The 17,247-nt window shown below is 47.5% G+C and overlaps 2 protein-coding genes across 2 annotated transcripts in view; one reads left to right on the top strand and one right to left on the bottom strand.

Moving 5' to 3' along the window:
- The window catches only part of LOC142557446 (ras-like GTP-binding protein rhoA), a 96,613-nt gene that overhangs the window by 18,580 nt on the left and 60,786 nt on the right, over window positions 1-17,247 (top strand). The gene's annotated exons all lie outside the window — the stretch shown is intronic.
- LOC142557444 (ras-like GTP-binding protein rhoA) lies at window positions 818-10,457 on the bottom strand. The gene is made up of 4 exons (XM_075669294.1): window positions 9,921-10,457; window positions 6,462-6,662; window positions 3,278-3,466; window positions 818-987 (listed from the first exon to the last, which is right to left on the bottom strand). The coding sequence occupies exons 1-4, from the start codon at window positions 10,083-10,085 to the stop codon at window positions 949-951; spliced, it is 594 nt and encodes a 197-aa protein (XP_075525409.1). The 5' UTR covers window positions 10,086-10,457; the 3' UTR covers window positions 818-948.

Raw genomic sequence — 17,247 nt, 5'->3', positions numbered from 1 at the left:
CCTGGCTGCCCAGAGGGCCTGTGAACGAGCGGAGAGCCATGGTCTGCCTGTTCCGACATGGGATGAGCCCAACGGCTGGGTATGCGGCTGGGTATGAGCTATGCAGGGGGCCTAGCAGGCCCCCTGCATAGCTCCTCAGGATCCCGATAAAGTTGTTTACTACTACTATATACTACTACTACTATTACTACTACTACTACTACTACTTCATTTGTTTTTCTGCTGCCTTTCATGATTGTGGCCTGGTTCGAGGAAATATGTTTGGGCGGTCGGGGGCACCAGCATCGCCTCATTGTCTATTGCGGCGTTCTTGTTGTCCCTCCCTGCTCGCCCCTGTTTATTTGTGCGCTGGAGCGGTGTTTCACAATGCAATTCGCAATTAACTAGCTCAGCTGTCCACGCTTAGCGATATGCCATCAGAACGCGCAGACTTAGGCGAACTGGCGATTCCTCTTCGGTGCCACATTTTGCACCAGACGCGCATAGAATAGAAAGTTTTAGATTAGGGGACGCAAGCCGCTTGCGTCCCCTAATCTGAAACTCTCCAATGTCCCCGTTCTGCGCGAAAGTATATCGCAAACTGTTGTCGAACGTGGGGACTCGCGTTCAACCACACATTCTATGTTTCGCCACTAGCTTGGTGCTTTTTTGCACGTGTTCCGCTTGCGTTCTGCCTACTCTGTTTTTAGTGTAGCTTTTTATGTAGCCTCAAGGGTAATGGTGTCAGCTATGAAAAATTGTGGCTGCAAAAGTTAGTTCACGTGCATGTGTTGGCGAATGACAATTCAAATGGCTTAGCTTTTCCCGACGTAACGGGATATTTATTTATTGTATGATTTTGATTGACTGTGCCTTGAACGACTTGAAAACGGGGTGCTGCTGCCTCGACAGGGACGATCACGAACAGAAGCGTTTCATGTGTGACGATGGCTTGCCTCTTGGGTACAGTTACAGCATGCTACACCGACGTTGCTTCTTTCGTCCAGTCTGAAAAAGAAAATGCGCAAATAAAGAAGTATAACTTTACAAGAGTGTAAGAAGAGACGACGTACAAGAACACAAATAAAATGTAGACGGGCGTGAAACTTCGTTTTCTTTTTTTTAGGTCGCATTGTTTGCCATAATCGCCTCGGAAAGGCGAGCGCCAGGAACGCCATTTTTTAACGCTAAACGAAAGCACATCAATACTTCTTGTTGGGCGAGTTGGTTCATCTTGAAACATATGGGTAACAGTGCGAACAGACGACCACAAGACTACAAGTGTACGTGTCTCCCTTTTTGTGGTCGTCTGTTCGCGCTGTTAACCATATATTTAAAACGAAAGCACGCCAACGAATTACGGGTGGATCGGAGGCTTGCGGTCTGCCAGTCCATGTTACGGAATGAAAGTTAAAATATGGTACGGGGAGACCCGATTGTGAGACATGGAAATAGTGGGCGAGGCATGCACCTTGTCTCGATACACCCTCGCTTTATACATCCAAGCACATACAAAGGAAAGTGCTGTGAGGGAGTGCCAATGGGAGGCCAGAAACAGTCGGCCCAACAGGTGATCATGTCACGGTAACTTTTAGTGTCTTCCACCGCCGCGCTAGCGAACGCTTTTGCGCATATAGTTTCTTACAATTATGCTATGACGGGAACTGCAAGAGTGGCACTTTAGCCAGCATGGGAATGATGGGTGGCATTCGTGGATTTGCCTAAACTTCGTCCTCCTGGCTTTAAACGGCTTCGAGACTTTTCAATGTGATCGCTTTTAAGAAAGTACGGCGTTATGAATAATTAAACAAACATTATTAAAACTGTACAACGGCAGGATTCGAACACGGGGCCTCAGGTACGGAAGCCCGATATCGAAAATATTACGTCACGAACGCACGGACGAGCGGAACCACCAGCTGCAATTAGCAGCGATTATGCGTGCTACTTTGCAGAGTCTTACTGCCTCCTGTATTAAAAGACAGTATAAATTGCTTTACAGTTTACGCCAATTCAGGCCCAGGATAAGGCTTAATAAACGAGGCCACAAGAACGTCTGAATCCACAAGCACGAAGATAAGACAAATCCATGTGCTACCCATCATTCCCATAGTGGCTGAACGATCGCAGCGCCAGAGTTCCCTCTTGCGATTATTGTAGGAAACTCTCTCCTCATCCGATAAGGCAATGAGTGCGACGGCAACGGGCGACTGTAGCATTCGCTCGACGCAAACAAGACGATAATTGTATATAACGTTGCAATAAACGACCGAATTTGCACAAACACATCGCGAGGAAACGTGGACATAGCGGTCGGCGAAAGACCCGAACGTCGATTAAAACCTACCGGTAACCAAACACACTGGGCCCAGTACGCCGAGCGCAGGGTCACGTGCTGGGCCGAGTTTTTTTTTTTGAGAGCGAAAAAGAGAAGGAGGATGGTTTCGTGCAGAGTTGGCTTGCGACGGCTATAGCTTCGTTACGTAACGCTTCCGCCTAATGTTTATTTCTTCTTTGTCCAATATTATAATATCAATCACAGAAATCCTGTATTGTTTAGCGATGACTGTTGTAATAGGTCAGCACCCCCCTCCGCTCACAGGTAACCGTAACATACGAAAGACATGGAACTTTGGCATCGACCGTGCTGCGCTGTCTCGCCACGGATGACACGAAAGACATAGCAGGAAGTGACATACGTAGTCATCCTGTTAATGAATAATAGCCAATCGGTGGTCTTTTGGAGTAATGGTGCCCAGGGAACGCAAACGAGGACAGTCGAGTGTTAGAGGGTGGGACGAAATTAGGAAATTTGCAGGTACAGTTACGAAGTCAGCTAGAAGACTGTTCTAATCTAATACCATGCAGAACTGACGTATTTCATGTTTTGCCTTCTTTATTTTGCTCAGCCGCGTTTGGTAGCGAACTGCCAAATAGTTGAAACTGCTATAAAAGTTAAAAGGCCTCACTTGTACCTATCATCATCTATCATTCATACAATTTAACGTCGTGGGGAAGCCGGCGACACGCTGTATACTTGTTGCCAAAATTCCCGATCGATCGTTCAGTCAGTCTATCACTCAATCAATTGATCAATCGATAAATAAATAAATAAATAAATAAATAAATTGATCAATCGATAAATCAATCGATCAATCGATCGATCAATCATTCATTCATTCAATAAATCAATCGATCGATCAATCAATCAATCATTCAATCAATCAATCAATCAATCAATCAATCAATCAATCAATCAATCAATCAATGAAGCACTGAGGATAGTTGGTGTCTCGACCTGCTGCTGAAGCGACGCCTTGATGGCCGCGTCGAAGACCTCCTTGACGCCGATCCTCTTGAGGGCCGAGCACTCTACGTAGGCCGCGGCCCTGATGCGGCTGGCCACCGCTCGTCCTTCGGAAGCCGTCACGGGTGGCTTGTAGTTTCGCGGCAGCACCAGGGGCGGCCGGTAGTCGTCGCGGACGTCCTGCGCACCGGGTGGGCCGAGAGTTTTTTGACAAACGCGAGCCGTCTCGTACCTCGTTTAACCCTTCCTGGTCTAATGATAATACTCGTCGTGGACGGCTAAGTAGACTGATGGGTGGATAGCGGCCATCCTAGGTGTTGTTGCAATTCTGACGGAGCCAGCAAAAAGAGACAGCTTCGCGAAGACAGCATATATCGACGGCGAAAACGATGTCGGCAAACAAGATGGCGGCTGAGCAGAAGGGCTCGTATGCTCCACTGGTATGTCGTCTGCTCAGAAAAAAAAAAATGTAGTCGCCCCTTTCCTATGCGTTTAACGTAAGCGACGTTACGTTTTTCACGGCTTCACACACGCAAAGTGTTAAAATACAGCGTTAATATGTGCCTTTCTTAGCTCTTTTTTTTTTTTTTTTGTCAACGCGAGGTGGCGTCACATTTGAACGCAGTAGTTTTGCACAAACCCGCAAGGTAGAGAGAAGTAATTAAGGAAAAATGAGACGTCCACCCAATCGTAGCGATTGCTACAAAGGAAACCGATACGGGTTCCTCGAAAGAAAAAGCCTCACAGTTGAAGGAAAACTCGTCCTGGTACGGGACGAAGAGAGAGATTCATCCCGTACCAGGACGAATTTTTCTTCAACTGCGAGGCCTTTTTCTTTAGAGGATCCCGTATGGGTTTCCCTTGTAGCAATCGCTACGATTGGGTGGATGTCTCACTTTCGCTTAAGTGGCGTCACGTTGTAGAGACGTTTCCCAAACGGTTGTATAGATGGGTTCCATTAGTTATGCTCAAAACTGGCTTCTTGTCTGTTAACGTAGACTGTCTCCAATGCTGGCCGGCATTGGAACACAGCCACTGTCTCCCAGATCGGCCTACTTTTCATCCCGCCATGGTCTGGATTGGCACAGATTACACTGCCTCTGGGATTGGTTCACGAGCGCTACTCGGCGAGAGACCGACCCGGAGACACGCCAACAATCCGAAGAGGAAGGCCAGCGAAAGTTTTGCTTCAATAAAAAAAAGGAATTATTCGCTTGAAAGGCGTATACTTCTTGCTGTGAGGATATATAGGTGTACCGTCCGTTGTTTTCTTGTAAATTCTTTAGAGAGAACAAAGCCGCGGACACCGGCGCATTTGTAAGGGTATAGTACAGATGGCTATAAAAGCCGTGTCTTGACCCGTTCGCGGTCTGAGTTAAACCAAACGCCCACCGATTAAAGGATTTAGATTGTCGATTAACAGAACGTGGCCTTTATTTGTTGCAGCAACCTGCGCAGAGTGACAGAAAAATACGGCTTTGGTGTCCTTTTGGCTTCCCGTTTCCCGTCTCGTGCTGTGTTTTCGCGAAACACGTGCCAATTCGCTGTAATTTCTCGCTGCGAGAATGGCCACGTGCACGTGTGATTAAAGATATACCGCACGCATACCAGCGTTTCATCGAAAGAAAAATTTAAAAAAGAGAATTTTTTTGGCGACTCGGTCTCGGACCGAAAACCTGAAACTGATGAATTAACCATGACGCTTGCAATGTCATATCTGAACCGCGGTCGTCAGTTCCATGTTGCAAGCCAAGGCGTCGATGAAGTTCACTTTTTTTTTCACAGTGCCCGTGGTTAGCGAACTTCTAACTCTGACAGTACGGAGAGAGATTGAGAGCAAATAATGTACGCACCTAAATGTATACCTCAAGTGTCACAGCTTGATCTACGTGTACTTTGACCATATCCTATGCATATACATGTATAATGCCGCCGATGCTTCCCGCGCCACGAAGGTACTTCTAGCTTATTATTTAGGTTGCGAAACTGCGATATCTGAGCAAGGCAATTTAATTTCTGTATGTTGTGTGTGTTAAGCGTATGGCTTACGTCGTCCGTCCTGCGTGTATAATGTTTCATTTGTCACCGCATTCACCTGTAGTAGCCCGCAAGGCAAACCTCTATACTAACCAGCAAACTCCTGCAGTTTTCACTGTCTGTCTGTCTGTCTGTCTGTCTATCTATCTGTCTCTGTCTGTCTGTCTCTGTCTGTCTGTCTGTCTGTCTCTGTCTGTCTGTCTGTCTGTCTGTCTGTCTCCGTCTGTTTGTCTGTCTCTGTCTGTCTGTCTGTCTGTCTGTCTCCGTCTGTTTGTCTGTCTCTGTCTGTCTGTCTGTCTGTCACTATCTGTCTCTGTCTGTCTCTGTCTGTCTGTCTGTCTGTCTCTGTCTGTCTGTCTGTCTCTGTCTGTCTGTCTGTCTGTCTGTCTGTCTGTCTCTGTCTGACTCTGTCTGTCTGTCTGTCTGTCTCTGTCTGACTCTGTCTGTCTGTCTGACTCTGTCTGTCTGTCTGTCTGTCTGTCTGTCTGTGTCTGTCTGTCTGTCTGTCTGTCTGTCTGTCTGTCTGACTCTGTCTGTCTGTCTGTCTGTCTGTCTGTCTGTCTGTCTGTCTGTCTGTCTGTCTGTCTGTGTCTGTCTGTCTGTCTGTCTGTCTGTCTGTCTGTCTGTCTGTCTGTGTCTGTCTGTCTGTCTGTCTGTCTGTCTGACTCTGTCTGTCTGTCTGTCTGTCTCCGTCTGTTTGTCTGTCTCTGTCTGTCCGTCTGTCACTATCTGTCTCTGTCTGTCTCTGTCTGTCTGTCTGTCTGTCTCTGTCTGTCTGTCTGTCTCTGTCTGTCTCTGTCTGTCTGTCTGTCTGTCTCTGTCTGTCTGTCTGTCTCTGTCTGTCTGTCTGTCTGTCTCTGTCTGACTCTGTCTGTCTGTCTGACTCTGTCTGTCTGTCTGTCTGTCTCTGTCTGACTCTGTCTGTCTGTCTGACTCTGTCTGTCTGTCTGTCTGTCTCTGTCTGACTCTGTCTGTCTGTCTGTCTGACTCTGTCTGTCTGTCTGTCTGTCTGTCTGTCTGCCTGTCTGTGTCTGTCTGTCTGTCTGTCTGTCTGTCTGTCTGTCTGTCTGTCTGTCTGTCTGTCTGTCTGTCTGTCTGTCTGTCTGTCTGTCTGTCTGTCTGTCTGTCTAAACCATACCCTTTTGTTTCCGACGAGCACGATTGGAACCTTGGGAAGGTAGTGGCGTATCTCGGGCTCCCACTTGCACTCCACGTTGCTCAGGCTGTCGGGGTTGTCGAGCGTGAAGCACATGAGCACCACGTTGGCCTGCTCGTAAGAAAGGGGGCGGAGTCGGTCGTAGTCCTCTTCGCCGGCCGTGTCCCAAAGCGACAGCCGTACCTGCGACGGCGAAAATTTCCGGCGTCGCGGAGTGCGAAAAGATCCTTATACAGTGTATGCATAGCACTGCTTACAAGGGCAACGTGAACCTCTGCGCACCAACTTCACACGTTTGGTCAGCTGAAAACACTGGTACACATATTTTAGACTGTGTGGTAAAGCGCGAAGTACAGGGCCGGGACACAGGAAGAAGCGAGGACAAGCGCTTACAGCCAACTGGAAATTTATTGCTTGATACAAGGTGTTATATGAAAGAAAAAAAAAAACAGAGGGAAAACGATATAAAAGTATGTATGTAAAAACCAAACAGCAAAGATGAAAAAAAAAGGTGGAAAAACATTACAAGGATGCCATCACTGCTCACTGTTCGCGCTACCGTTGTCTAAGAATGCCATCTCCCTCCGTGATAAGGCCAGGGATGGCTTGATTATGCACAGGCATACTTCACGTGCCACGCTAGCCGATGCAACGACGACGCGCCTTCGATAATCCCTCGGTGTGAAGATTACTTTTGTTCTTTCCTCTACAACACCTTGTATCGGGCAATACATTTTCAGTTGGTAGTATAGCGCTTGTCCTCGTTTCTTCCTGTGTCCTCTCTCCCGTTTCGCGCTGTACCACAAAGTCTAAAATGGAAGACGAACTAGCTATAGCTATCACTCTTCTAAGCTATACGCATATTTCGAAGTCGTCGAAGCAGGGCGAAATGGCGGGACACAAAGCGAGAATGCGAACGAATAACAGCGCCGACCTGCAACCAACGTTCACGGAATATAAATAGACTGTAAACAGAGAAACGCTAGGAGAAGGCAATCCGGACGAGGTACATCGGAGTATACCCGGTGTACCTCGTAAGTAAGTACACCCGGCCACAAAACATTACGGACCATGAAATTTGAGAAAAAGCAGAATATATCCGCAACCTCACAGCGCAGCCTGACATTTGCATTTCGGGCGTCAGCTAGAATATGCTAACATTGTAGTATACAGTTCTGTTGGCTACTGCTACAGGCTGCTTGGGAATTGAACGTTTTCTGCTATCCCATGCTCCGTAAACTTTTGTGGCCGGGTGTACGATTTGACGTAAGTGCCACTGTAACTCCGGCGCGCACTGTACGTGTAAAAAAGTTCTACGTCTTTATCAAAAAAAAAAAAGACTATATTCAATGGCACGTATAGGTCCTTAGAATATATATGAAGGCAAGTACATGCAGACACGGGCAGATGCTGCGTGCAAATACATGGCCGGCAAATACAAGCCAGTGATTTTGAAGGTGCGCATTTATATTCCGCGAGCAGCAGCACTGTACAAATATCAGTGCACAAACTGTAGCCGCTGAGACTGCGAAGCAGATCCGCATGAAGAAGGATTTTTTTGGATGACACCATCCTCAAGATGAGCGCCATCGAAATTCCGGTAAAGAATGAACTGTTGTTCCACTTTTCTTGTCTTTTAAAAAAAAAAGGACGCCATTTATAGCATTGAAGCGCAAAAGTAATTGCAACGCGAATATACTTCGTCGAAAAATTCGGGAATTAATATTCCGTAACTGGTGTCATCGCGATAATTCGTTCCAAGTGTATCTTGCTTGCAGACTCACCTGCTACAGTTTGTAAATTGCAATATGTGCGGTAAGGTAATTAATTCAAAACCAAATTAGTTGATGTTTGTTAATAATTGATTATCCATTTCGATTTCTTGTGCAAGTTATGTCTGCCTCTTCGAGTATAGACCAGCTCAGAGACTAGAATTATCCTATCTGCCACAATCGATATTAAAAAAAAAATTGCTTAGTTAGTCTTTGCAGAAACACCCTGTACACGCCGGTGGTGCGGCGGTTTATTATGGTTTACGTCTGTTCCCGCCGTCAGCTTTCGTAAATATCGACGCCGATTCGATCGATGCCGTTGTGGGGTAGCAGACGATGCTAAAGCAGTTGTGACGTTGGTTCCGTTGTGACGTTGGTTCCGTTGTGACGAGTGTCCCGTTGCAATATCGTACTTTGGGACCATCGTCTGTATATCTTATATGCTCTAATTAACACACGATGTAATAATAATTATGTGTAACGCTAAGGGATAAGAAGAGAGCAAGCTGGGTGAGGTAACAAACGCGAGGTAATGACATCTTAGTTGAAATCAAGAAAAAGAAATGGGGGGCATGGGCAGGACATGTAATGGGGAGGGAAGGTAACCGATGGTCATTAAGGGTTACGGACTGGATTCCAAGGGAAGGAAAGCGTAGCAAGGGACGGCAGAAGGTTAGGTGCACGGATGCGTTTAAGAAGTTTGCATCGACAACGCGGCCACAGTTAGTACATGACCGCGGTAGTTGGAGAAGTATGGGAAATGCCTTTGCCCTGCAGTGGGCGTAGCCAGGTTGTTGTTGTTGTTGATGATGATGATGTAATAATAATAATAATAATAATGAACTGATTTGAAACTGATTTTGATTTGACGTGTGTTTCGACTTCCAGCGAGTTGACACGAAAGTACAAGCTGCAGCGTCAACGTGCCAAACCATGACCACGTGACGTTACAACCTTCGTCACTGCGTTTAGGGAAAAAAAAGAGAAATAAATAAGAAAAAAAAAGGCTGTTTTCACGAAAATGCGCCTGATGAAATGGTTACTTTCTGCGCGTGCGTCTGTGAGCAAAAGTATACGGGCCACAGGCTCGCTGAAAGAAATAAGAAAGAAGGAAAGAAAAACTGAATTCATACGCAGTGCAGACGCGAAAACTCACATTCACGAGTGCAGGGGAAATTTGCAATGTCAAGTTACATTCACAGGCGGCGAAGGAAAATCGGTTTTATCGCTGAATTCTTGGTCCGTATGCTTTTGGTATGGAGACACTGCCTTTAGGATATGAAGGGGCACTTCAGAAGAAAATCGGATTATCGCGTTCGTAATATACCAGCAGGTATCTATAAGGTGTCCCAGCTGACATTACCCAAGCCGCTGAATGAAAAAAGAATTATTAAAAAGAAACGGGGTGCAAGACACGATTTTAACACCTATAGGGATTCGGTTGTCAGGACGCTGGTGACCGAGCACCCTAGGTGTATCATGCAGCGTGTGCTTTTTAGATAATTTATTTCGCCGAACGGCTAGGGTAACTTTAGCCGGTAGACACGGTATTGTTAAGAGCCGCTTTGAAAAAAAAAAAAGCGATTATACATCCGAGCATGACTTTCCAACTGAGGAGGTTATAATAGCACGCATGAGAGGATACACATGGCCCCTGTCATGTGCGTACCGTCTGCTGGTTGCACTCGACGAAGGTGCTGTACGTCTCGAACACGGTCGGCACGTAGAGGTCCGGGAAGCTGTCGCTGCAGTAAGTGACGAGCAGGCAGGTCTTGCCGCAGTTGCCGTCACCGACCACGACGAGCTTCCGGTCGACGGAGTCCTTCCCGGTCATGACACTGTCCCGACGTCTCCCGGAACGCTTTCCCACGGGCCCCCGCCCACCACCCCCAACGCCGCGCCCGCAGGTTCGGCAAACTACACTAGACGTCCCGGTCCGAAGGCGCGGCGACGTCGCGCGAAACCTCACCGCGTCGGGAGAGACGGTCGGAGACCCTCAGTCGTGGCAGGATTGGCCATCGCTCGGGAGGAGGCGTCTGGGGACAAGCCTGCGAGGCACGGGGTTCATCTCGAAGAAGCGGCCTCGGCGTTCGTAAAAGTCTTTTCCACTCTTTCGCGGAGGCGAGGCGGAGTTTCTGCCGACCAGGCCGGGGTTCCAGTTTGAGCCGTTGCACACGCTTGACGACGTCGATGTTTGTTTCGTTTCCTGGTGGTGCGCTAGGCTGCGGCGCGACGCGGATCTTGCTTCCGCTGATAAAAGAGGACCACGGTCCCCACCCCCTCGCGCGGAGCAAGGTCGCACGGATCACGTGTTTCCTCTGGCAAATGAAAAACATGCGTCGCACGAATCTTGTATATATATGTATAGATGTGCAGTCGCGAGAGTTCGACGTTCTCGCGAAACTGATCACGCGCGCGGCCTTCTCGATCGAGAGAAGCGATTCCAATTGTCGTCTGCATCCGGCGTGGTGCGACATTCCTCTCGTAACGTTCTGCATGCCAAGCACGACGAGATCGCGGGTTCGTTTCCCCGACTGCATTCTGATGGTGGTCGCGAAACCACCTCTATTTACAGGAGACCATACAACACGAATAAATGGGACAAATTACTTCACATATCAGGGAGTCCAAATTGACTTCCTGTATTTGCGTGTATATACAGACGAAAGCGTGTGCCAGGATGTACCATTTAGCCTTTTTTTTTGCGGGCTAAGTTCGTGTCGGAGTGCTGGTCCCGGCTTAGGCGGCGTGGTGGCGGCCGCCAAAGTCCGTAGCAGGTTTTGCGCGTCCGCCGTCTCATCATCCCGATGGCGTAAGGGAAAGGAACTAACTGGTCGGTTGGTTTGGGTCGCCACGAAAGATCGGAATTACAATGCAGATCTTTCCAGGGCGGCGTCCCGATCGTGGTACAGGTATAGCTTTAGAATCAATCAATCAATCAATCAATCAATCAATCAATCAATCAATCAATCAATCAATCAATCAATCAATTATGACCCATGATAGAAATTCATGTGGGATTTTCATCAAAGTTCGTGATGGATGAAAGAATAACACAGATATCACGTCGTCAAAAAGGTTGAAAAAAGGTAATCGAGAAATGTTTATTGGTTCTCAAATTACAATGGTGTACCACATCTCATGCATTGGGCGCTTGTGGTTTAAATAGCCAAGGCACTTGCCATTGCGCTCTTACCTCCTTGTATGAAAGTATAGCAATTATATGGAAACTTCAGGCGCATTACTGCCGTCGCCGTCGCCGTGAAGTTCCGTATAAAGCACAAGGGCAATAACATCGTCGCCGCGCGTCGTAAGCTGTAGGTGCGAGTTAAAGCGTGCGAGGGTGAGCCGACGATGGAGGCTCGATCTCGCGCACGCAAGGGAGGAAAGCGGGCACGTAGCGCGCCGTCTTCCGTCGAACTTGGAGCAGCATAATCTGACAAACAACACATTGTTCTTTAAATATCACAGTGGCATCTTTCGGCACAATTGCTGTTGCCGATTGGGCCCACTTCTGGAACTTGTCTGTATATAAACTTGTTCGAAGCAAGTGCCAACCTGGTGACTTTTAACCACCACCAGAAAAATTTCCAACGGAAAGCTTGCAGATGACCGATGAGTGGAACTTTCTCGGGAATAGAGCTCATTTTTCGTAAAAACTTGACTCAACATTTATAAAAATATCAAATTGGTTCGGCGGAGGCCCGCAAGGTGAAGAAAAATTCGTCCGGTACCAGGACGAAGTTTTCTTCAGCTGCGTGGCTTTCTCTCTGAGAAAACCGTGTGTAAGTTTCCTTTGTGGCTTCGTTCTACCAAATGGGTGGATCACAATTTTCCCCCCTTTCATTCGTAAAAGTGTAAAGTGAGCCAAAAGTCGTAAACGTTACGAAAAAAATTCGGGGGAGGGGGGAGGTTGGCAGGTAGACCTAAAGGGACAGTTTAGAGAAACTCTATAAATTTCGACTGAGAAAGAAAGCATCTTTTCGAGACTCTCTTTCATTAATTTCGTGATAACAGATGGGCTAATGGAAGAGAGAACGAAGTTCAAAGTTTCATGTTTTGAACTTTGCTCCGCGACCGCATCTTTGTTACGTCACTTTGACGTCACAGATGTCAACGCATTTTTTTTTCACATTTAGGCCTTATACGTACGTTGTGGTCCAGTAAAAAAAAAAATTCTTGAAACTGAAGCAGTCCAGTCCTTGGATCTTTTTAGATTGCAATGTAGTCATGGCAAACTGGCTAGGGAACTTCAAGGCAACCGCATCGCGAAACTTTCGTTTCTGTGTCCTTTCTGGCTTACCAGTGCTCTTCTCGCAGTAAGAGAGCTTTTGTGTTCTCTGTTAATATTGCAGAAGGATAATTTACGAATGTTGCTGGAATTACTGATATCATTAGTATAGTTATATCCCTTTAAAGGAGTGCGGGTGCGACGTATTCCGACTTATCGCTTTTTTTTTTTTTTGCGCTAGGTGAAGGTCTTGGATATCGAAACCATAGAAGAAATATTAGTTGGTACTCCGTAATAGTATGCACACAAACATGTACTTCAAAAGCGTTACGTTTTGTGCGAGTTGGTTATACATCAGAAGAACTTCACTTTGGCCTAGTTGGTATTTACTGCATGTCATATTGACCGCAAAAAAGACGGACAACCGCCCGTGCTGCCCGTGCGGTTGTCAAAAATGACAACCGCCCGTGCTGTTTATTTGTTATCTCCCCTCTGTCCCCGTCTTTTTTGCAGTCAATATGATATGGTTATACATCGTTCTTATTAGACTTCTGCGCGCAAAAAGACAGGACGTCGAACGAAGAAGGGACACACAACTGTGTTGTGTGTCCCTTCTTCGTTCGACGTCCTGTCTTTTTGCGCGCAGAAGTCTAATAAGAACACGAACATGTACTGTCCTATGTGCCACCCCGTGTATTGTTTGCGAATATTTTTAGCAAGCCTTCGACCGTGTTTAAAGACGTTTCACGTCAATAAAGAAGAGTGAAAAAGAATTGGTTCGTGAGAAACTTACTGTAGTAAATTATTCAAGTGCGTTCTGACAACCGTCATGCTTGCAGCTCATGTACAGACGCTAGCGGCACTCTTTACTCCAGCAACTTTTGTGGGAAACTAGATCTATGGTCGAAAGCTCACTTCGCTGTGTTCTAGCACATCTATCTTTAATTCAAACCGTAATAATAATAATATTTGGGGTTTTACGTGCCAAAACCACTTTCTGATTATGAGGCACGCCGTAGTGGAGGACTCCGGAAATTTTGACCACCTGGGGTTCTTTAACGTGCACCTAAATCTAAGCACACGGGTGTTTTTTCGTATTTCGCCCCCATCGATATGCGGCCGCCGCGGCCGGGATTCGATCCCGCGACCTCGTGCTCAGCAGCCCAACACCATAGCCACTGAGCAACCACGGCGGGTAATTCAAACCAAACGCGAAAGACAATGATGGTATACACGAATACTAAGGTCTGCGTCTCACAGTGTGGGTTTTTCTTTTTTGGCGTGAAATGTCATTAAGAACGGTCAAAAAGGAGGGGCGCGGGGGGGGGGGGTGTAGGGTCGCTTGCTGAGACTGATGGAACGAAAACGTGCCATAGCATTGTCGCCTATACATCTTTGCAAGCATACTAACTACACACCTCACCTTGCTTTGTTATCTTTATGCAGTGGGAAACAATCCCTTACTCATTCATGTACGTATCGCGCTCACAGATGGCGTCGTTGTCGCGCAACGCGTGACGCAATCGGAGCTAAATTTAGCCTCTTCTCAAAAAGGCGGTCAAGGAGGCGCACACGTCTGCCGATTCGCGAGCAGGAGTGGTGGCGTTTGTGAAAAGTTAACTCAGCCATAGTATAGGATGATGGATTCCTTTAAACCATGATAATAGGATACCTTTAAACCATGTTTCATCCCGACCAGACGGGCTTCCGTCAAACGCTGAAATTCATAGGATAATCCATCAAACTGATACCTACAAGATTACCAGGCGTTTAAGGGCTTACAAGTGCACGTGCGATTGTTTCTTTTTGTTGTTGTTTTGTTTTCGCAGAAATCTAACGCTTGCTCGGGTATGGCGCCCCCGCATTCGACGGACGCGTAGGTTCTAGAAATGGCATTAAGAGATTGGGGAGCGCAAGAGCAGGACATTGAGGTGAACACGGGAGTCCCAACCAACCATCTACATACAAGTGCTGCGGGCTCGAGTGGCACAGGGCAGTTCCGGGCACCACCGTTAGGGCATTGCCATTAACTCTAAGACAATTGCTAATAATTCTGCCTGAAAGACAGGCGCGAATTCAAGTAGTCAAATGAAAAAAAAAACACAATTTATATGTGGTGATACAATGCCCATACATGCCTTCGCTTCACGGATGGAAGCATCAGTCGCTATCACGGTCTTTCTATCCAAGTTTGTAAGAGGCTATTCAAAAGAAAAAAAGAAAGAAAGAAAAGAAAAAGAAAAGCGATATGATAGTGACAGGGCAAATGTTTAGTATTGTTTGGAAAAAAATCATCAAATTCAATTTTAGCGACTGGAACAGAGGGATTTAGTAAGACCACCTCGCATAGGCGAACATTTAGTGGGTCCAATAGTTTTTTGTGCAGAACAACTTGAGGGCAATGTGAGCGATACCATTGATGGTTAAACAACGAGGCCGAATCAATAATATGAAAGCGTATTGTGACCTCATCTGTGGAGATGCATATATCTTTATGAAGGTTCGTACTTTTAGGTTGTGAAATCTCACGAGAAGAGAAGGCAGGCGTGCTTCTTCATGTAAGATATCATTTGCGACAAATTTAGGAAGCCCAAGACGTAAACGTGTTCTGTACTCTAGCTACTGCCCAAGCACCCTCTGCAGAACAATCGGCTCCACTACAAGTAGGGAACGAACGCGATGTTAAAATTAGGCTCTTAAGACCCCGACTAACCGTAGCATAAGTCAGGGATGTAACCATTCTAATGAGTGAATAAATTTAACTTGTGTATTTGGTTACGTCATTTTTCTGCCCCAGCGCCTTGTACACCGTCTTCGGTGTGTACAATAGGACGTTTCACGTGTACACGATTGCGGCTGCTTTCTCCCTGATACAACCTACCCGATTTTTCACATCTCACGAATGTCCGTATTTGAGCATCATTCTTTTTTAAACGGCATTACAAAACTTGTGGGATACTCGAGCTATAGAATCTGCGTGTTTTTCTTCTTAGTTTCATCAATTCTTTAAAAATATTGCCTGTGGCACAACTCTAAAGATTGAGCACAACTCAAAAGCTTGAGCTAAATTACTCGACGAGGAGGCCTCTACTTCCACGTGAAATCGAAATGCTTAATTGAGTAATTAACTTAATTGCGAGGGAATTAACTTTATAATTTTTTTTTTTTTACTTTACGGCACCTACATCAATCCACGAATTGTAGCCGGCGAGGTCCATACTATTCTCGAACGGTGTATATGTTATTCTGCTCTCTCTGGCTCTCCCTCAGCATTCGCCTCTTTGCTCATCGCAGCTGTGCATCTCTCGGAAACGCGCCGTCCGGTCGCCGTTCCCGTGACTGCTTTATTAGATAAGAGCTCGGAGGAGACGAAAAGAAATAAATAAAGGAAACAAAGAAACACTCGAGGCAGGGCAGGGGGTCGGGTCTGCGTCGGAGATCCGTCGTGCTGCGGTCTCGACCGATAAGCAACGACGAGGCGCCGCTCCTTCGCACTGACGGCAGGACCGGCAGGACGCGTGTTCGCCGATCTAACCGCGGCGCTCTTTCGATCTGGCTTCCTTCCACCCCGTTGCGGCGCGATTTCATTTCCTGCGGATTCCTCGGCGATGCGCCACCGGAGATGCTCCGGCTCTTGGCTCCACCAACTCTCTGGATCGCGGTGGCTCTGCGGCTTTCAGCGTTGCGCTGCCGAGCGCCAGGTCGCGGGTTCGACCCCGCCCGCGGCGGCGGTCGCGGTCCGACCGAGGTATAATGCAAGAAAAAAAAAAAAGAAAGAAACAGTGACGTGGGTAGCGTGCTTTGGGTGTGCACGTTAAAGACCCCGGGTGGTCGAAATTGATCCTGGCGCTAGTTCCCCGCCGCACGCGTCAGCTGCGCAGTTTTCACGATGGTTATATTGTGTGCAACTTCTGTATGAACGTAATGAGTACTAGTAGTAGTAGTAGGCGTAATAGTGCTGCTAGATAGCAGTAGTAGTAGTAGTAGTAGTATCAGTAGTGTCAGCAGTAGCAGCAGTGGTACTACTACTACTACTACTGCTACTACTATTACTACTACTACTAGTAGTAGTAGTAGTAGTAGTAGCAGCAGCAGCAGCAGCAGTAGCAGCCACAACTGACACGGCTGTAGCATTGGTTGTTCACGCTGCGGCAGTGGCCGTTCGCAAAAGAGAAGCGCCCGTTGACCACATCGCGCTCCCAGGGCACACCTTGACCGTGGTCCCTTCTCCCGCCTGACGTCTCTCGCGTATAGGCTATTCATTAGCGAAAGTGGTCGCAGTTTTGAATTACGCATAAGTCTCTTTATAGGCTCTTGTGTGGGTTTCCCCCACCCCCTCGTCATCGCTGCAGCGTTCATTCCAGGACGCGCGCGCAGTCTCGTCGCCTTGCGTGGGGTCCCTCCGTGATGCGAAGTTTCCTTGTGTTGCGAAGGGAACGCGACCCAAGCCCTCTCTCTCTCTCCTCTCTCTCTCTCTCTTTTTCCGCGCCCCACGATTACCTCACACCGGCGGCGACGTCGACAGCGCGGAGGAGGTGCTGGGAGCTTCCGCGACGCACTCTCGTATACGCGAGCAGAGCCGGATCGGACGGGAAACGTTGCGACGTTGTGCCCCGCCGCGCTCGACGTCTACATGACGATTCTCCCTGTCTACCCGTCGCCGCCGCCACCGCCGAACCAACGACACCGCCCCAGCCTCTTCTCCTCCGCCTTCGCTGCCGTCGCCGAAGGAGCCGAGATTGAGAAGCCGTTGGCGCCGCGCATC

Source organism: Dermacentor variabilis, chromosome 9 (assembly GCF_050947875.1).
Source record: "Dermacentor variabilis isolate Ectoservices chromosome 9, ASM5094787v1, whole genome shotgun sequence".
NCBI lineage: Eukaryota > Metazoa > Arthropoda > Arachnida > Ixodida > Ixodidae > Dermacentor > Dermacentor variabilis.
The sequence above is the reverse complement of the archived record's forward strand: the minus strand, read 5'-3'. Positions and strand labels throughout refer to the sequence as shown.